The sequence below is a fragment of the Phalacrocorax carbo genome, chromosome 1 (assembly GCF_963921805.1).
Source record: "Phalacrocorax carbo chromosome 1, bPhaCar2.1, whole genome shotgun sequence".
Classification (NCBI taxonomy): Eukaryota; Metazoa; Chordata; class Aves; order Suliformes; family Phalacrocoracidae; genus Phalacrocorax; species Phalacrocorax carbo.
Window position 1 is genome coordinate 144,784,345 of NC_087513.1, and position 20,470 is coordinate 144,804,814.

The following is a 20,470-nucleotide window of genomic DNA, read 5'->3' on the forward strand; positions in this document are numbered from 1 at the left end:
TGTTGAATTGATGCTGAAATCAGTTTGCGTAGATGTTTTAAGATGCCCAGTTAGTGGCAAAAACATAGTAGGTATTCATTATTTTGACTAAGTAATTTTTGCTAATTTTCCTTATCCTCTAGCTGAATCTCCACGTCAAAACATAGTCTTTTTTTCACATGGACAGGTCATTAGCCACTGACGAGATGACTGCAGAGCAATGAGACAACCTTGTGAAGTATGACTGAGCGATTAAAACAATACAGGGTTTTATCACCCCTTCTGGTCCCAAAGTTTCCTGGCCCGAATTCCTGACAGGAGTATGCAAAGGGAAGGCCAGCCTTTCTTGCAGAAATTCTTCCTAGGCTTTTTCACTCAATATAGTGCACATAATGGATACAAACTCAGGATTTTAGCTAGAGCCTGGTGAAAAAGTTTTGCTTCCTCATTTAGAGCAACCAGATAGAAATAACAGTTTGGAATTGTTTCAGTGATATAAACATGACTGTAAGATACAAATTTGTGTATGTGGTTTCAGGAAATTTTAATTTAACAGTAGCAAACAGAATAAGTCAGGCTGAAAATCAATATAAGATAAGCTAAAATAATAAGATATCTTAGAAAGTAACTGAGGTCTCCAAAGACAATGTCTGAAGACTTCTACAGAACAGAGTAGACAAAAGACTAGAAACTGGCACTGCTAGTGGACTAAATGACAAGCCACGTGCGTTTTCTTATCTGCAGCATCACACTAAGACACATTCCTGTAGAAAGGCTGAAGAAGCCAAGTAGAAAGGAATGGGACAATGCCCATTGCATGAATTTACTCAGCTATAAATATTGGTATTTTGATTTGATGAAGCCTTCAGAGAAGGGCAAATTGCCAAAAATTTTGTACAGGATAATTGTGATATAACATGATCCAGGATTAATTTCTCACTCCACCATAATATGTTCATCAGCTCAGACATCTCTGAAGCATCTTAGACCAGGCCCTTCCTTTCTTCTTTTCTGAAACAGCTTGGAGCCACTCTCCAGCCTCCCTAAGCCCTTTATTCCTCACACACATGCTTTTACTTTCTGACTACTTCAGAGATCTGTATCCCAGTCTGCAGTACCTTCTAGGTATTCCTGAGCGACCATCATCAATACCAAGTATCCTGCTCCCCAAAACCCTTCTACCCCCATTTCTTGCAAACCCCTGTCTCACCTAAGGCATCAGATGCATCTTCCTGATCCTCCACTCTTGACTCAGCCACAGCTACCTGGCACCCACCAGCAGCGAGCTGGCCTCTGGCGTCCCTCGCTAGTTATCCCTTTCCTCACCAACAAAATTCTTCTGCTATACGCACCGCAAGGACTCTTCCCTTCATCTAAACAAACAAAGGCAGGATTGCAATTTGTTGGGGTTTCCTGAGCTTCTCCTAAGGTGTGTTTTATTCCCTCTTACACCCACCTAGACAAAAGTGGAGTACTGAACCCAACTTAAGAGCTGCACTTGCACAACCTTAGGCTTTATGTTGCATGGAGAGGAAACTCTGCAAGTCCTCCACAACACAGCTACAGGACCAGCTGCTGCCCAGAACATGCCATAGCTTTAGGCGACTTATGCACTACCAATCTCCAGTTGCCACCCCACATAAGTATGGGGGTGAGAAAGACCAATGCAAAATAAGTAGATAGGGTGGGACTTGTGTGACTAAACACAGACATCAATAGTAGCAGTAGTTACCCTATGATCCTTTTTCTGCCACTGTGAAAAAACCAGGAACCTCCTGAAGTGTGGGCAGAGAGAAATAAGCATCTTTCATACTAAAGTAGACATCTGAAATAATGCAGACAACTAACTGCTTAAGAAAGTCTCTCCCCTGCACTGGGAGCAATTCTGAGCCAAGAGGCTCAGCTGCAGCCATCAATATTACCTATGAGTAAAACTAGCTGAGGTGAATCTCACCCATCCTGCCTGGTGTACTCCACCACAGCACATTTTAGATTGCTCATTGGCAGCCTGATGTTTCAGCAAAAACATAAAGGTACTTCAGGGGACTGTGTTTCTGGTTAGGCAGATGAAGACTTTCATTTCAGTTTAAGTGAAATGACTAGGAGTTCACTATAATGTTACCCTCCCCTGGTAATAAAAACAGATAGCATAGTCATAACAGTTCTTCAGCATCTGCCAGGTACTTCCAAAGGCTCCAGCTGCAGAAGCTGGGACCCATCTGCAGATTTGGGCAAAGACAGTCACCAATGCAACTGCCTTTCCTCGGGGGTACCTTCTAGGGCACCACTTCCCTCCGGATTCTGTCTGTCACCCCGTCCCCTCCATGCACACCTGAGACATCAGGTCAGCCTGTCTGCAGAAGTTAATGATACCTCGACGTGTTTGTTCTTACAAAGCAGGCAGAGCACAAGGGAATCTGGCAGAAATTGTACCAGCTAACCCCAAGGGAAAGACGGGTCTGCTCAGCACAGACCTGGAACTAAAGTTGGACCTTTTGTAACCCCTCAAAGTCCAGGCAAACATCTCCTTCATCCAAGGATGGGCTGGTTCTGGTTTGGGTTTTGTCTTTTAATCAATTCTGCCCTCGCTGTGCAAGTTCCTGTCTCTGTGATGGAGATCTCTGCGGGGCTCTGCCCACTTTTATTACCAGCAGAATAGGCTATTGTCACGCACTCTACATAAGGACTATATTTGGGCAGGTCATAATTGCCCATTTTGAATGTATTACACCACAGTCTCCTCTGATGCCTTTCTCTCCCCATGGGTAACTCCAGCCATGGATCTTCCAATACAACAGATTTCGGTTCCTTGAAGGACAACTTTTGCGAAATGGGGCAAAGTACAATCAAAGGAGAGAGACGGAAACCGATAGGCTTGGTGTTAAAGCAAGGATCCTGCTGCTGTCCTCAGGGAAGGGCCCTTCACTTTGTATATCTCTATTTTCTCTCACTCTGTCAAAATCTGAATTGATGAAAAGCAGCTGAGAGTCCTTGCCACCATGGCAGTTTTCATCACTCTGCAAGATTCAGCCCAATGTGAAGAAATTATTTTTATTTCTTCCAGCTTCAGGCAGTTTGAAGCTTTAATATGAAAGAAGAGGCAGCAAGCCTAACACGGGGAAAGGAAATGTGTATTTGTATGGCTTGATAGCTCCTAATTAGTTTTGTAATATTTATACAATGCCCAAAAGCATTGCCAGAGCCCTTTCTGTAAATATAAATGGATGCATAAATGAAATCTTCCCTTTGAAAGAAGAACAAAGTATGCAAATTGAACAGAAATGTTCCCATCTAGACGGCTGGCTGATTGAAAACTAAGGGTTCATTTTAAAGTGTAGATTTGCTGGTCACTCCTTGCTCAGGGCCACACAAGCAAACCTGCATCTGGGAAAGGCTGCCTTCTGGCAAAGTCAGAGCTTGAGAACACAGACATTTTTCATAGAACAATCTTCCCTTAAAAAAAGCTAAGCAAACAAAGCCCGGCTGTCCCAATGGAAGTCTCGAAAACAGCACCGCATCTTCCAGTCAACTGGTTTTATAATCAATAGCTCTACGGCATAAAATGGTTAGCTTGCTAATGAAGCGCTTCATGTAAGAACAGACTTTGTGCTAACACACACCCAGGACACGTGTACACTTGCACATACAATTTTAATGCTCAGTGCTAATGTTAGAAGCAGTATTTTCAGCCTAGCTAAGCCTGTGTATGTGCTCGAGAACAGCAAGCAGCGTGGTTATGCTGCCATCAAGTGGATAGCCATCCTACACATTGCTGAATTTTAAATGTCTTCCAGGAGTGGTAAAGATAACTATATTTCAGGGCTGTACTAATATTTTTGGAGTGTCTTAAACACTGTACTGACAAATATCTGCAGTCTCCAGCTGATGTATTACACATTTGAAGATTAATGGCACAGATTCAACTTTATACACACTCAGGATCTCTGGCAACATTCAGTTACCATAATAACATGAGAAAATTTTGTTTGTACACTCTTCAGATGTATGACCATGTCACATTTAAAAACCCAAATTGTATCAGGTGCCTGGCAGCCCTACTGGTAGCAAAAATGGCTTGGGGTCCTTTCAAAATGATGGCGAGAGTGGGGCTCCAAGGAGCCTAACCCTTGTGATGACGCAAAAAGATTTTCCAGTATCTACAAGCTGATAGAAAAAATCATTAAAAACTCCTTATGAACTGCTGGCCAAAAGTTCAGTTATGGCCCAAAGGTTTACCTCTAGTGAGCATGCTCTACTTCATACAAGTTTGGGTGGGGGGGGAGGGGAAGGGGGGAGAGTGGGGGTGGAAGCAGACTCCCAGCTTTTTTCTGGCATCCTACAGCAAAGTTTGTCAGAGCTTCTGTCTCCACAGCCAATTCCCACCGAGTGAAAAAACACAGCTCACTGAGACATGTTGGTTCCCTTAGCCAGAAAAGGTTGCTTAAACCCCTGTCCCCATTTTTCAGAATAGTTTCCTGGAACAAATGAGCTTTATGCTTTTTATAACATTTATTTCTCAGATAAGATAAACTAAATATCTTTAAAGTTTTTAAAAGCAAAATAATCAACTTTTGACTCCATTCACAAAGCTATTTTCTACACAGATTAGAGAACTATGAAGTATATTTGCTCATGCTTTTTTACCACAGTACTCTTAGTAAAAAAAAAAAATAAATAAATTAAAATTTAAAAGTGGAGATACGGACAACACTCCCCTCTAGGGGCAGAAACAGAATTTGCAGCATTCAGTTCAGCAGTGTATAATTTGTAAACCACATTAGTGAAATAAATCAAATAGGGCCTACCAAATCAAAGACAATCAGAATTTCTAAGTTATTCCCTGCAGAGGACGCTGCTGCCTATGAAATCTGTGTAAAGAGCATGTTGTGTTCCTATATTCATGCAGAGGGGTTTTAATACTGCATGTATACAGAAGCCCATTTATTAGATTTCCCTAGCAACATATAGCCCATCAACTTCTGACCTAGACAGCATATTATCAAATGCAATACGCAAATAATACCTTTTTCTCTATAAGTAAACACATGTATCATGAAAATGTACGTAGTGACAGTGCTAAAGCTGGAAGTTTGTGCAGCTGATCATACTCGGCATATTTGGAAGTCAAATAAGATGGAAGGTCAGCATCGGCTCGGCTGCTTTCCTCCTCTTCATTCGAGCACCCAGATGCGAGGTTGCAAAAGCAATTCAGGCATCTCCGTCAATGACAGAGGGTCCAATCCTCTCTGCACGGATTACTCCTACGTACAGTCTGGGAAGCTTGCAATTCCGCCTTGGAAACGAGGGGAATGCAGAGCTAACAGAGGGTTGTCTCCACATCTCCAGATCCTGAGAACTGAGTAAGCCTGATGGGAGCTACAGGAGATGGGGCTCAAGTCCCGGCTAAGACACCGTATCTTCAACGAGGGCACCACCGCCAAGACAAGCAGCTCTCCCCGCAAAAAGCCCAGTGCTGCCTATCTTCTCACAGAAAGCCATGCTAGGTAGTGCTGATGAGCTGTTGCCTTCGTGGGGACTTGCAAAGTGCTGGGTGGCAGCTGAAGGGGCTGGATGCATGTCACAGACACCTCTGCACAGGTTGGGACAGGATCCTCAAGCCACCTTGCAGCGGAGCATCACTCACGCTGCTGGAACGCCCATCACAAAAAACTGCTCTCCCTAAACTAGCACAACTCCATGCATGTTACAAAAGCAGTCTCCTGACTTGTGTTTAAACAGAATAGCAGAGGCGCTCTTATTTTTAACATTATTACTTGCAATAGTGGAAGGCAAGCTATTTAAAAAGCCTTGCGCTCCATTTCTTATCACATATACCATGCTTAGTGGGAATTTATTTCCACACACATGCACACCCACACACAATGCTCTACCAAAAAAAAAGTTATAGTGCATGTTTTTTAGGTTACAAAAGCATTCTATGTCTTTCTGTAGCCTACAAAAACATCAATTCCGAAGAGCTTTCCCACTGTGAAAACCAGAGGAAAAGGGACTGAGTGGGATGATGAGAAAGTCTGTGTCAAAGCCAAATTTTTCTCCAGCTGCATATGCTGAGCAGGGCACTCTCTTTCCTCAATATACCTCTATGCTGTGGCACCTAATGTGACAATACTGTGCCATGGTCACAGGAGAGGCACCTCCACAGAGTAACTCAGATTCAGTGACGAGCTCACCTAGGTCTTGCTCTGCTAGTTCGGGAGGCTCAGCTCATTGCCTCAGGACTCCGTGCTTCGCTGCGTTTCTTTAACGGTACAAAACCCAGGACTTGCACGGGAATAGCCTGCCAGCTGCGAACCCGCCACACACCGTAATGTTCTGCTCCAGACTGACTGTGAGTCTGATCTGGACTTTACTTACACAAGTAATTGACACGGATAATCAGGAATTGCCTCTGCACCAGTCTCTGGAGTGGTATTACTGTAGTCCTAGCAGCAGTGAGACTGGTTTTAAGGCCGACATTACAAATACTTTTGTGAAAATAAGTATCTCTGATAGTTATTCTGACATTTATTCATTTGAGGGTGTATATGTATCCTCACATTATTTCAGTTTATTATTGCAGCGATTGCTAACTTGGGGCTAGTAAGAACAGCAATACACATAGTAGAAGAGAAAATGAGGGTTTTTTCCCCTTCTTTTAGACATGACCTCTATCATGTCTAAGTTTTTTTAGCGCTAGTGCAGTTATAACTGTGATAGTCTAAAGCTGTAAGGATTTACATGAGGATACCTTACTTCCAAATCTATTTTCCTTTCAGAAAAGGGGATTAAAGGCTAGGGCCTAAATAAATAAATTAATAAAACAGCTCAAAAACACCTGAAATAAAATCTGGGAAGCTCCAGGTGCCCGCATACAAAAGCGTAATCCCCTTAAGCCCCAACAATTCATAACCACTGGGCCCTGGGAGCCAGTTCGGGGCTCGCTCCCCTGGTGTGCAGCACTGGGTGGCTGTCGGCTCTGTCCCGCAGAGCTGGCCCTGCAGCAGGATGGGATGCCGGCAGGAGCTTAGCTCCCCCCTCCCTTCTTTGGGGGCTGCCTGCTGAAAACCCAGGGAATCTCAGCACCTAACTTCAGGCTCCTGAGCATTTTGCTGGGTCTCAGGCACCAACCACTCTGGGCTTGTATGTGAAAAGCTCAGAATAACACTTTGTTGCTTGGTAGGGTTTTTCTTTCATCTTTTTTTTCAAGTGTTGTCCATATGACTACGTTCTTGAAAAAAACCCTGTTGAAGATAGATGGAAGTCTTAATTACTACAGGCTAATTACCTTTAATGAGCAAACTGCCGAACACCGATGTGGGATTTGGCCTGAGAAGAATTTCAGACAATCCTCTAACATCACCGATATTACATCTTATATCTAGGTTATGCAATGATGAAGCTTGACAGTATCCTCTGATCAGATGAGGAGCGTGACCCTGAAGATCTGAGACACCAATTTGCTTCTCTGCCAATATAACGTGCCAGCTTTGTTTTCAGAAAAGTACTTGCTAAAGCAGCTCCACAGTGCTGCTAGCTTATTTCATGTATCCCTATGATTATTCGCCTTTTAGCACTGTTAGTGAAATAAAAAAAAAAAATAAAAAAATAAAAGCTCCAAGGGTTCAAGATGTACTGCCCCAGAACAAGATCTCAGTTTTTGGCCTTGGAGACAGTTCTCCTGCAATCAGCACTGCAGCTGCAAATACAAACAGTAAGAGAGAACAGATCTTCATAAAAAAGCTGGACTGAATCATCAAATCTGTTGAGAATATGCCTTCCATTTAATCAAAGGAATATTTAAGGACTAGCAGTATTCAGAAGCTAAAAATTAATTGGTACTTGTAGGCAGCGATTATGTTTTCCATTTTTCTTGATACTCACATAAATACGTGTAAAAGATTGGTTGCCCGGCTCTACTAGGAGTGAGGGAAGTGACGGTCCCCACAAGTATTTGCAGAGCTAGCGGGGAATCAGGTTCAGAAGAAATCGATCCCGGTTATTACCTCATGGTATACAGCAGAGTGCCGTCATCCTCCAGGCGCAGAAGTTTGTTTGGGGTTGTCATGTTGTGAGCAATGGACTTCTTGCCATTGTGGAAAAAAGTGTCCGGGGTCCAAATCTTGCTGGCGAGCAGGTTGTTAAGAGGGAGGCGTTGCATAGGTCCTTTGAATCGCAGCCTTTCATCTTTCCAGCTTTGTCGGAAAAAAACGTCAATGGTGTATTCCTGGCACAAAGAAACAGTCGAGGTATTGCGGGATCTGAATAGAAGCGATGGTTCCAACAATGACTTTAGCAAAATAAATACAATGGAGATGGCAGCCACATGCTCGAACTTACCATTTCCGTGTCTGACACAGGACCAAAACTGGTAACATAGATGTCTGTTTTCACCTGAGTTATTCTCTCTGTAATAAATATAGGCTTTTGCATTAGTAATTGCTTTAAGATGCAAATATGTGCCTGTGATGCATTTCTCTTTTAACAATTGCTGAATCACTCAAAAATCCCCAAAAGCTTGAAATTAAGATGTTTGAGGAGGAATTTCATCCCTGATCAAATGCAGTTGTTGACCTTTGGGAGCGCAGGCTCTCTTATAATCAGTGGAAAGAAACAGGCCCTTCAAGGGTACAATTCCTCTGACTGACAGGTTTTGATCATAGATCATAGAATCACAGAATGGTTTGTGTTGGAAGAGACCTTAGAGATCATCTAGTTCCAACCCCCCTGCCACGGGCAGGGACAGCTTCCACTAGACCAGGTTGCTCCGAGCCCCATCCAACCTGGCCTTGAACACTTCCAAGGATGCACCATCCACAACCACTCTGGGCAACCTGTTCCAGTGTCTCACCACCCTCATGGTATAGAATTTCTTCCTAATATCTAACCTAAACATAACCTAAACCTCTTTCAGTTTAAAACCGTTACCCCTCGTCCTATCACTACAGCCCCTGATAAAGAGTCCCTCCCCATCTTTCTTGTAAGCCCCCTTTAAGTACTGCAAGGCCGCAATAATGTCTCCCTGGAGCCTTCCCTTCTCCAGGCTGAACAACCCCAGCTCTCTCAGCCTGTCCTCACAGGGGAGGTGCTCCAGCCCCCTGATCATCTTCATGGTCCCTCTCTGGATCCACTTGAGCAGGTCCGTCTCTTTCTTATGCTGGGGCTCCAGAGCTGACCACAGTACTCATAAGAGCAGAGTAGAAGGGAAGAATCACCTCCCTTGACCTGCTGGCCACAATTCTTTTGATGCAGCCTAGGATGTGACTGGCGTTCTGAGCTGTGAGCACACTTTGCCAGCTCATATTTGATACCTACTATAGGATGAGATGAAGTGTATCTTGGAAGGACCTATTCCCCTCCGCTGGTTTGGGTGATCTGCCCAATTTCAGACATCTATATTATAGATGTCCAAAGTTAGGTGAAATTAATTCTACCCTCAAGTCTCTAAGTCCTTCTGGCATCTTTTCAAATCCAGGACTAATTTAATTTAAGGGCAGAAATTTCAGAAGTTTGTTACATAAGATACGAGCATCGAGCCCTATTTTCAAGCATCTCTGTGTAAAGTGAGAGGAGAAGGAGAGAAAGGGATGAAAGCAATGTGTTGGTCTCACAAGAGGAAGGGGTGGGGGTAGCCAGATTAAAAAAGGGCCAGGAAGAAACATAACAGATGGTTTACACATGGGTAGAAGATGAGAGAAATCTGGGGGATAGAGAGCTGAAGGAGGGCTCAACAAGGTTAGGATGGCAAGCAACTATTCACATGTTACGGTTTTAAAATAGCTGCTGTAAAGGTTATCAAAATGACATATCAATACAGATTTGCTGTAGCTGTCTAAAAATGGATGGTTTGGGATCTGTTTTTAACAGAGATTTTTGTCACTGGCGTAATTTTATACATGCTGACCAGTGAGGGAACCTTGCAGCAACCTGCTAGCACCCTGTCTCGCCCACCTTAGGGAGTACCAGAAAGAAAAGAAACCCAAACTGTATTCAATTACAGAAAAAAATGCAACACACACGCTCTCCTAACCCAACCTCAGATGACCTCAATGACTGAAAGAAGATGACTTTCAGTGACCTTTGTATTGTGGCGTTTGCCAGGAGACAAATCTACTTTCTGGGCTTCTTTTAGGTAATGAAACACAACTCCCTTATCAAGGCCTGTGCTGAGGGTAGGTACCCGTTCAGGAGAGCATCATGTAGACGATGGTCCTGCATAATTGGAGACCAGCTAGCGAACACGTTATCCTACCTCCCAGTCCCGGGCGCAGTCGGTTGTCGTAGCCGTCCAGCAGACCATCCAAGATCCTGGTGAATATAGTGATGTTATCATTGGTATCCTCTTTTCCTGATGCTGTTGGTGTTTGCGAGAAGCTATTTTATGCAAACAAAAAGAAACACATCAAAAGCCGTGCCGGCCTCAAGGGGCTTCAGTCTCAAGGGAACTTTGCAATGGAGCCTCCGAGCTTCTGCCCGCTCCTGCTGCTCCGTATGAACAGCACAGGGAGTTGTGGCGATTTCACCACTGCTATAAGCAATCATAAATAGCTCTCCCTGGAGGGGGATGACCAAAGGAAGGACCCATGCCATGGAGGTACAGTCCTGGGGCACTGGATCGGGGGACGCCTGAGCCCACTGACCCTCTTGCCATAATGCATAGGGAGATCCCAGTCCCCCCCGCTGCCCTGCCCCACCTCAGCCCCATCACTTTCCCGGCACTGGCATGTCTCTGTCTCCTGCAGGGAGCAAGGTTAGCTCATGAAGCCAGCAAAAGCTGTTACTGGTTTTTCCCCAGGTTAGCTCTTCCGTCTTTGGCAAATGCATTAGCTGGCAGGGGAGCTGTACGAGCAGCACAGGTTTTCCTGGGGACACTCCTTCAAGTCTGCCTGAAGGTACTCTTTAATCCTTACATGCCAAACAGCTTCTAATTTCCACATTTTCTAATTTATTGCCAGAACAAAGGATGAACTCTAACCTTGTTTGAGGATAACAAACTCCTGTTGCATTCAAAAATCCCACCCCAGATCACTGGGGCATCTGAGAAAACATACTGCAGTACAGAAAACTCAGTTCTTCATTCTTCCTCTCTCTTTTGCATAAATTAGTCCTTCCTTGTAGTATGCAAACAACAGCAATGTGTAGTGGGCCTTATTCCATATCTTTTGGGCCAGATTTGGCTTTATTCTGAACTCTTTTTTATTTCATCATTTTATCCATGGCTCAGGCCTAGAAAGCTGCTTGCAGCTCACAGCACAACTATAACTTGCATTATTAAGTCCAGTTGATTTTCATTTAAAGATGGTTAGAATTCCATGCCATCTAATGCCTTTGCTTACCTAAAGAACAAATGCATAGGTTTATCCATAAGCATGCTTCACCTCCAGCAAGCAATGAGCATGTCTTAAGACAGCAAGTTCGCTCACACTCAGTCCTTATTCAAGTTTCAGTCTCTACTGAAACCACCAGCAAATGCTCCATCTGTGACAGGGCACATTGCCCCACTAGGAACCGTACCCTGCCTCATGCACCCAGCCAGCAGACAGGAATCACTTGCACTCCAACAACCTGAACTGGACGTGAGCCAGTCACCCAGAGATCAAAAAAAAAAAAAAAAACCAAACCAAAACAAAACCCCATGTTTATTTACTACCAGTCCCCAGGGAAATAAATCAGTAAATAAACAGAGAACCTCAAAGCATCCCTCTGAACAGGTTCCCTTGCAGAATGCTTGTAACATATGCGTTAGGCTGACCTAACAGAACAGGCTTTGCACAAAGACAGACAAGGGGCCTCAAACTGGTTTTACCAGCACAAGGTTTACACTAGTGGGACCTCGCTGACACCCCTGTAATGGGTTTGGAAGTTTTAGTGACATGAGACCTTGCTCAGGACGAGCTGCTGGTGGCCACGTAGTCCCTCACAGACATGGGGACCCCAAATCTTGCGCCTGTTCCCTTTACAGCTTGTGTGCTTCTGCTGGAAAAGGAAAGGATCGCAAAGCCTCTCAGGAAAGGGGAGCAAGGCTGGGTGGTGGGAGCACAGTCCGACTCGCAGGAACGCCAAAGCACATGCAAGCACTTGGCCGAGGAGGCTCCTCGTGGCCCGAGTGCCACCGGCACTGCTACGACCCTCAACAAGGTCAACACTGGGGAGCCCAAGGCCACCAAGGAGCTTCCCTTCACTGCAGGCAGAGGCATAGCCACAAATCTCACCCATTTTTCAGGCCATCTCATCTCTCCTCGGTCAGTAGACCAAACTAATTCTGTTTTCTATGCTGTGACCACAACCTCTAGTGAGTATCTGAGGCAGACAATATCGTGGACATGTTTGACTATAATGAAAGGCAGTTAATCCAGCAGATGCAAACTGATTACAGAAACATTAGACATCCTTGCACGCTGCATCATTCAAGACAAAAGACCATATACTTTTCTGTCAAACGCAATCAAAGGGATTCACCACCTAAAGGTGAATACTTACAAGCAGCAGTCTAATGAACACAAACAGGAGACAGAAGTTACAGAGGTTCTTCATATGCAACAACCATAACTAACGCTTTGGTAAAATCCTAGAATACGATTTTAAACTTTTCTCATTTATTTTAGCTTCTTTTTTTCATAGGAAAGAGATATGCGCCATGCTGTCTGCCCGCTTCACCATATCAGCGTAGACACCCGATTTCATTTTCCAGTGCATCTGACAAAGAAGCGGAGAGATCAAACTTCATTCCATTCCGACGAGTTTCACGAAGCAGTGACTAGACAAGGGGAGAGCGATCTAAATTAGCGCCTCATTAAGTAAAAATGTGAGGTCAGCAGTCATCTATTCCCTCTGGCTGGCTGACTGGGCCAGTCAGCACGCATGTAGCTCAGAAACAGCCTCCGCAAAACCAGCCCACCTCCTCTCCGCTAATTAAGAGATACAGAGGAGACTTGCAGGGTGAGTAGGAAAGATCTTGGGAGAAAAGGGAAAAAGAGGTAAAATGTAGGTGTTGCAATGGGAGATGGGAACAAGGGATACCAAATGCAGAGCCAGGATTATTGCAAAGGTACGGTGCTGGGGGCACAGGATACAAAGCTTCACTAGTTTCTCTGCTCTTGAAAAAGCTTGTTATTTTTAGTGCTTATGGCTGAATTCAAAGCCAATTGAACTCAGAGGGAAGATTTCCATTGAACTATTTTTGTGGGGATGGGACAAAATATACTTAGTTCTCAAAACTGCTCCTCTGAATCCAACAAGAGTAATTGATGCTGCTTCCTTCTATCTCAGCTATGTATGTCTCTCACAAAAATAGTATACGCACCTCAAATGCTGAAATACTTCTATACCTCCACAAGAAAAGCTGATTAATAGATGAAAAAGATTGAGAAACAACTAGGGTGAAGACTCATAAAAAGTCTGCGCTTTATCTGCAAAACTGCAATCCGGCTTAGATTTGGCAGATAGCTTCACACAAAAAAGAAGGGATCCGATGCTGAATTTCGGAGAATTGTCAGTATCACATGAAGCTGCATTTGTAGGTGGATTACTGTTTGCTGTTAATGCAAATTATACTCTTTCTCTCACAAAAAAGTTAATGTTTAATTTGTATTTTTGAGATTGCTGGTGAAATAGCAACTCACGTTTTGGAGTAAGAGCGGAGGTTGTCTTTTATGACATGAGACCTTTACGCTGTACTCGCAAAGTTAGGTGCATATATTAGATATTATAGCTCTATGAATAGAGAGAAAACAGGTGATGTCCTAAATTATTTCCACGCAGCTAAAGATTAGGTTTTATTAACATATTAGTAGGTAAGCACATTATTGCCTCTCTGCAACCAAAAATGTTTTTACGGCAGACATTTTCAGTTATGGATAAAAATAAACCTAGAAAAGAACCTTAGGAAAATGCTAAGAAAATTCAAAGATAATTATATTTAAAGCTCATTACTGAACATAAACTAAACCAACCAGGAATACTTCTCATCACTTTTATTTAATTTTGCAATTTCAGGGTGACTGAAAAAATCAGAAGCCACAGAAGGGGCCCATCAGTGTAAAATGTAATAACTCTCTAAAGATTCTCAGCTACCTCTTCCGAGGAGTTAATCATTTACCATTTTAAACATCACTGTCTTTTTTGCCATCTAGCCAAACTAATGGCAGGTACTACTCATGGCTTAGTTGTAATAAGAGGAAAATGTGTGGTAGATATTTCATGAATTTCCCAAAGCTTTAAAAAAAAAAAAGACACTGTAAAAATAACTGAGGAGTATTTTGCAACTGAAAGTTGTAATTTTTTTTCTCTCTCCCTTAAGACTAAAGTTTCCAATAGCTGCTTTAATAGGATTGGAATTATACCAGAATTTCAGACAAATTAAGAGTTTGTGGAAAAGGCAGTGGAGAACACGCTTGCACACTTTTGGATGCTGTCAGCCGGCCAGACATCAAAGGATTTACTTTTCTAAGTTAGCTTCTCACCATCCCTTTCTTACAGATTCTTGAGATAAGAAAATGCTTTTATTTTGGGAATTTGTGCAATGAAGATTCAATTCTTCCACATCATTACGATAGGGGAGAGGGACTGACTGAAAATAATTGAACTTTAAAGGTCTTGGCAGATTCCTAAAGAATAATTTAATTCTTTTTTTTAGCAAGAGCACTATTTTAATACCTTCTGGGAACGAGGAATTTGTGGGCAGTGCAATGAAACCCTGTTTTACATAGGGCGACATCTTACTGTCCTCCCCCCTTGCACCTTAACGCCCCTTTCAATATCCTGAATTTCTCGCAGTAATAAACACCTCCCAGTACTCTTAGCTCCCCAAGTCACCAACCTGCAGCTTCACTAGGAGCCAACGCGTGCCAGGGCTGACCCTGCACCAAGCACGTGCTGGATGGCCCGCAGGTGTGTGCCTGCTGCTTGGCCAGCCAGCAGGCCAAGCCAGAGATGCTGAAGCCGTAGCTTTCAGTTCCGCAGAGGGACTGACTGATGTCTGTCTGCCTCCCCCAAGCAGTTCTAGGTACCTACTTAGTTTTCCAATTATTAAAATTGTCTAAGGGGTTCAAAAAGCTATCTGGAGACATGAAGAAGGAAAGGAAAACAGAATTAAAAAAAACAGTAAATGGATAAGCATGACTGCATAAGCATATGACAATTCTTACAACATTAGTCTTAAAAATATGAGGAAGAACTCCCTAGCATCTGCAAGTACTTGGAAAGGGATAACCCAGCAGAACTAACTGCTTAGGGCTGCAGAGAATAACCTGAAATAACAGCCTGAAGGAGAGGTATGTTTAGCCTAAATAGCAGGATTATGGTCTTAGTGATAAGGACTGTGAGCTAGGGGAAAAGTATGTGAGACTACAGACACGCCACGGACTGAATTCTTACAGTGTACAGAGAAGTCTTGCGTTGGCTACATTTAATTGGGATCTTCTGTTTTCTGTGTTTCTACTATTATAAATATTATTAGCAGATGGCGACTGAACTGTGGTTACACCAACAACATCCGTCCCCGTTGGTTTTTGCTCTCAGACAAACTTCTGAAATTGCACGCCTAAAACACAAACACACAGGGGCTGCACGTCATCAGCGTGTCCCCAGAGATGTCCCCGTGGACAGCCTGGGGCTTGCAGAAAAAGAGTCAGGACGCAGTGAGGTTGGTCGGCATGGGGCCAACCACATGCTACCTCATCGCAGGGAGATCTCGTTGCAGGCAGTCACCCATCGCACCGACCCTCGCAGGGCTGCAACCGCGGGGCCTCCCCCAGGGCCAGAAAGTGCAAGATGCTGGGCAGTGCCACGGCACCCGTGGAGTCTGGCAGGACAGGACCCTGCGTGCACTGACTTCCTTCCTGGGCTGATGAGCTCAGCCTCACAGCGTCGCTCTTGCAGGCGTCAGTCTGAAGGGAGCAGAGTCCGAATTATTTTGCATTCCTACTGACCCACTGCCAGAAGGGCACCCACCTTCTCCTTGGTTTTGTCAGCCTGACCCTGTGGGCCTTGCACTCATGAAATCGAGACTGAATTTGGTGCAATCCTTCACATAAAACAAATGGGAGGAAGCAGCCTCTTGTCTCACCTGAAAATACTCTTCATGGTTATATTTGACTTTTAATTATTCTCTAGCTCTACCATTGATGCTTACTTTCAAGACAGTTGTGAACTATCTTGAAACACTTCAGTAAAATGCCTTAACCCGTTAGAGCATTACACCAACTCAAGGCTGAGTTCAAGCAAGCTTGAAAAAGCCCTGACTCGTGCTGGACTGTTTCTGCAGAAGTAGACTCATAAAACTGTTACACCAACAATGGGGGGGGGGGGGGGGGGGGGGGGGCTTCGTTTCAGCTATATCTTTGACTTTTAATTCAGCAATTTCTCTTTAAATAACTTCTACCAACTATGCCTACAGTCCTTCTCTACTGCCTGTTGATGTGGATAACTCTCGATACTCATTCCACTTTTATGTTAAACATTAATCACAGACTTTTGCTGAGATTTCTGAAGTAGCCTAGGAGACTGAGATACATAATTCCTATTTATTTTACCAGGCATTGGGCATCAAAAGCCCCCAAGGTGGCTTTGGCTACGTCAGGCAAAACTGTATTTATTATTTAATATAAATATGGAATGACTATGGAGAATCACAGGCCAATCTCTGCCTTCATCTGTAATGTCCTACTGTATTTTCCTTTTTAATTTGTGCTCATTTGACCAATCACTTTTATCTAGCACGTTGCAAAATGCATTGCAATGTAACAGTGCAGTCCAAACACGGATGAAGCTGATAAAGAAGAACCTGGTAGCAACAGCAAGTATTATCAGTATTAGATTCTTGCAGTTAATATGCCAGCCTACATGTAAATTGTACCGTTCTGTCCTGAAGAGTCAGTCCCAAAGCACTTAGCAAATTACACTCTGAAACTGCTTCTGCCTCTGAAACAGAAGCGCTGGAGCATCCTCTGTCTTTTGAGCAGGGTCAAAATTCAGCCCTAGGGCACCGTGTGAATGGTGCAGCGAATTGGAGCTGCTTATCTCTGCAGGCCCAGACTAAAATTACTAGATCAGAAATGGGGGGCGGTGGGGAGGGGGGAGGTTACGTGATGATCTCGTTTTAGTGCACAGCAGCTTTTTGAGTAACTCGCAGAAAACAAGTGTCCTAGTTTCCCCTAATTGTCCTGTTCTGATTATCTGCCAGGTTACAGGTCACATCAATTCCTACCTGGGACTTAGATTCAGTACTTGCTTTGGAGTCAAAAGGGAGAGCTAAACCCTCTTATTTTGCAGCCTCGCCTATCTAGCCTTTCTTCTGTCAGAGACACAGTTAAAAGACACCACACCAAACAGGTCATGCTCAAATATTGCAATGTGCTGCCTTCTGCAGGGAAGATGGACAATCAGGAAGGACTTACAGTTATAGTCTTCACAATTTTCTCAATGTGGGAATTCTTTGTCAAATTACAACCACGTCAACACAAGTTTAAAACGAGTCCCACACTATCTGCACCCTCTTCATTTCTATCTCAAACTCCAGGGAGAGTTCCGCCTTAGACCACAGTGAAAGCAGGACCAAGCTTTTGCAAGCTGAATAAATCGGCGTGCGGCTCTTTGCATCCTTTGTAGTGTGCCATCCTACAACCGTTCATATACACCACTGTGGTCACAGGTTTCCACCTGCCTACAGAGGGCTAAGTTTTGCTTACAGCATAAACAGGCATCACTCCAAGTTTGTTCTTTCTCCTAGCTTCAATCTGGAAAAAAAATCACTTTGCTTGAAATCAAAACCTGATTTGCATCTCCATTTTGTATCTTCTTATAGCAAGGAATTGATGGGTGTGCTTGTGAATCAGCACGTTGGGAGGATTAATTTTTTTCTGGTGAAATCATAAATAATTGTTCTCCTCCACAAAGAAGAATCAACCTACGCTTCCAGAGCACTTGCGAAATGCTTTTTCTAGACTCCATTGCATAGCCTGATTTTGGAAAGTTCTTGAGATCTCTGGGTTTAGGAAAAAAAAAACACCATATAAATAGGGGGTTTCTGTTTGGGTTTTGTTTCGATTTTGGTTTTGGTTTTTCTTCCCTAAGAGCTATGGTAGGAGTATTTCTTCAATACATTTTTCAGAATATCACTGTCAGGAAAGTATCCAAAGCAAAAATAAGGATCCCTTGCTATATGCTTCAGGGAAACACAATTTCTAAATACTGTAGCAAGTTTCAAACTCAGCCACCCTTCCGAGCAGTCACGATCTTAGCTTACTCACTAGGAAAGCCTGTACCAGCTAGCGGCACGCGCTGAGTCCTGCTGTTGCAGTCTTGCGCTACTGCCTACAGCCTGCACCCTCCAGGTGAGAGGGAAGGTGCAAGCCCCCATCATCGCAGCCACCGGGGCAGGGAGCACCGCAGCCCCCAGCTCTGCTACACCCAGGTCAGAGCAGGCAGCAGCTGTAGGCCTGGCCTGAGCTCCCCGTGACCCCCAAGCCTTCCCGCAAGAGCGTTACGGGCATGAAGAACCAATACGAGACAGCAAATTTGAGCAGGAAAGCAAATTGCTCCCTTCTCCCTGACACCAGGACGTTAAGAGGAAATGCAAAGCTCGTTGTTTTGCTGGGCTTCTCCGCACCACACGGAGCCCAGGTTTTTCATTCCCTTAAAAAAACCCACAGGAAAAATTCAAATGCAATTGGCAACTCACCCAAAGTGGCTGGCTAAACTCATGGAAACGCAGAAGAGGAAGAAGTTTTTGATCATGATAAAGCCAGAGACCATCCCATTGTCCATTCCAGTGGAGAGGAGGAACGCAGGTGGTTGCTTTGGTAAAGGTGCAGCTGCTCACTTTGTTCTTACGCTGCAACAATACATAAAAAAGATAAATTATTACACGGACAAGCAGCAGGACAGCCGAGTTCAGCTAACACCGCATCTTCTGCTATCTCTGTTTTTCACAAACTTATCTAGGCTTATGTAAACATCAGCTGTTTATGTAAAATTGTATATCTTCAAGGACGTGTTTTACCTTCTGCTGACAGCAAACCGCAACACAGGAAAAATTCTTAGTGGCCCCATTTTCCCTTATATTCGTCCATCACACAAGTAACTAAAGAAACAGTCACCATTTTCCAAATGCCGATTTCAACCCTTCACCTATTTCAACAACTTCCACACGCCTGCAAACCCAGGGCTGCGCGCAGCCTCCGCATCCCTTCCTTCCATTGCAATTTTTTTTTTTTCCCCATTAAATACCCTGCTTCCCTTTCCAAAATCCCAGTTGAAATGCCAAGAAACACCTACTGCTTCTTGGAATTCATGCTGCTGATGCACGGCTTCGCGAAAAGAGGGTGGGATTGGGGGGGGGTGGGTAAAAAGTGACCTTCCTCCCAAAGGCACATAAACCTCACGCTAGCACGAAGAACGACAGTAATGTAGCGGCTCCAGTGACTGCCGCTTTTCAGATACCTGCCTCAGCGACCAGATCACCGATTTCAGCATTGTGCACTAACGTTTTCCTCCGTGCCCTATTAAAAAACAAAGCAACAAAAAAAAAAAACCCAACCAAGCAAAACCCCAAAACCCAAACGCAACAAAACCCCCAAAACAACCCCCAGAAACACACCCAGAGGGGAGCTGCCTGGGTTTCCCACCCGAACCCCCGCGCTACCCCGCTCAGCGGCTCGCTCTCCGCACCCCGCCGGCGCAGCAAGGCGAAAAGCCCACACCGAAAAGCCGCCCCCCGGGGCTCCCCCCGCCCGGCCGGCTCTGCCCCGCGGCGGGTCCCGGTCGCTCCGCTCCGCACCGGGCACCAGCGGCGGGTCCCGCTCCCTTCCGCACACCCGCACCTGCCCGGCCGCCGCCGCCGCCCGCTCCCCGCGCCGACCCCCGCGCCCCGGGGCGCCGCGCCCCGCTCCGCCCCGCCGAGGCTGACACCTGCCCGCCCGCCCGCCCCCGCTCCGCCGCCCCTTCCCTTCTGCCCTTCCCTTCCCTTCCCTGCCCGTCCCCGCGGCGCCCCCGGGCTCGCCCCCACCCACCCCACCAAAGTTTCCCGCGGCCATGTGCGCGGCCGCCCGGGGGGCTGCGGGCAGGGCTCCCCGCCGCCCTCCGCCGGCCCAGCGCTGCCGGCCGCGGGAGCCCGGCGCTTACCCGCCGGCGGCGGGGGGACGAGGGCGAGGGGGCGGTGTTTGCCCGAAAGTTGCGGAGCGGCAGCGGGAGCGGCGGCGCTGCCTCCCCGCCGCTCGCAGGCGCGGCCCCGCCGCAGCGCCGCGCCCGCTCCCGCGCCGCCCCCGCGCCGAGCCCGCCGCCGGGAGCGCGGGGCGCGTCCCCCTCCCCGCCCCTCGGGGACCCCAGCGACCACCCCACCGCCCGCCCCTCGGAGACCCTAGCGACCACCACCCCGCCCCTGGGGGACCCCCGCACCCCCCGTCCCGGAGCACCGGGAGGGTCCCGCGGCCCCCCCCCGGGCTCCCCGCACCGGCCTCCCGGGAGCAGCCCCCGCCCCAGCCCGGCCGTGCGGCTC

General features: G+C 45.7%; 1 protein-coding gene across 3 annotated transcripts in view; it reads right to left on the minus strand.

Annotated features, from left to right (window-relative positions):
- GABRA5 (gamma-aminobutyric acid type A receptor subunit alpha5) overlaps nucleotides 1-20,210 on the minus strand; it is a 57,935-nt gene extending 37,725 nt beyond the window's left edge. Inside the window, exons 1-6 of one of the 3 annotated variants that reach the window (XM_064438369.1) lie at nucleotides 20,098-20,210; nucleotides 19,417-19,475; nucleotides 18,656-18,808; nucleotides 10,229-10,350; nucleotides 8,317-8,384; nucleotides 7,983-8,203 (exon numbers count right to left, since the gene is read on the minus strand). In XM_064438369.1, the coding sequence (XP_064294439.1) occupies nucleotides 7,983-8,203; nucleotides 8,317-8,384; nucleotides 10,229-10,350; nucleotides 18,656-18,741 (497 nt within the window). In that variant the 5' untranslated portion in view covers nucleotides 18,742-18,808; nucleotides 19,417-19,475; nucleotides 20,098-20,210. Of the gene's footprint in view, nucleotides 1-7,982; nucleotides 8,204-8,316; nucleotides 8,385-10,228; nucleotides 10,351-18,655; nucleotides 18,809-18,976; nucleotides 19,789-20,097 lie in introns of those variants that run through there. The other 2 variants (XM_064438359.1, XM_064438352.1) reach the window with 2 other exon arrangements.
- Between the last annotated feature and the right edge of the window lie 260 nt (nucleotides 20,211-20,470).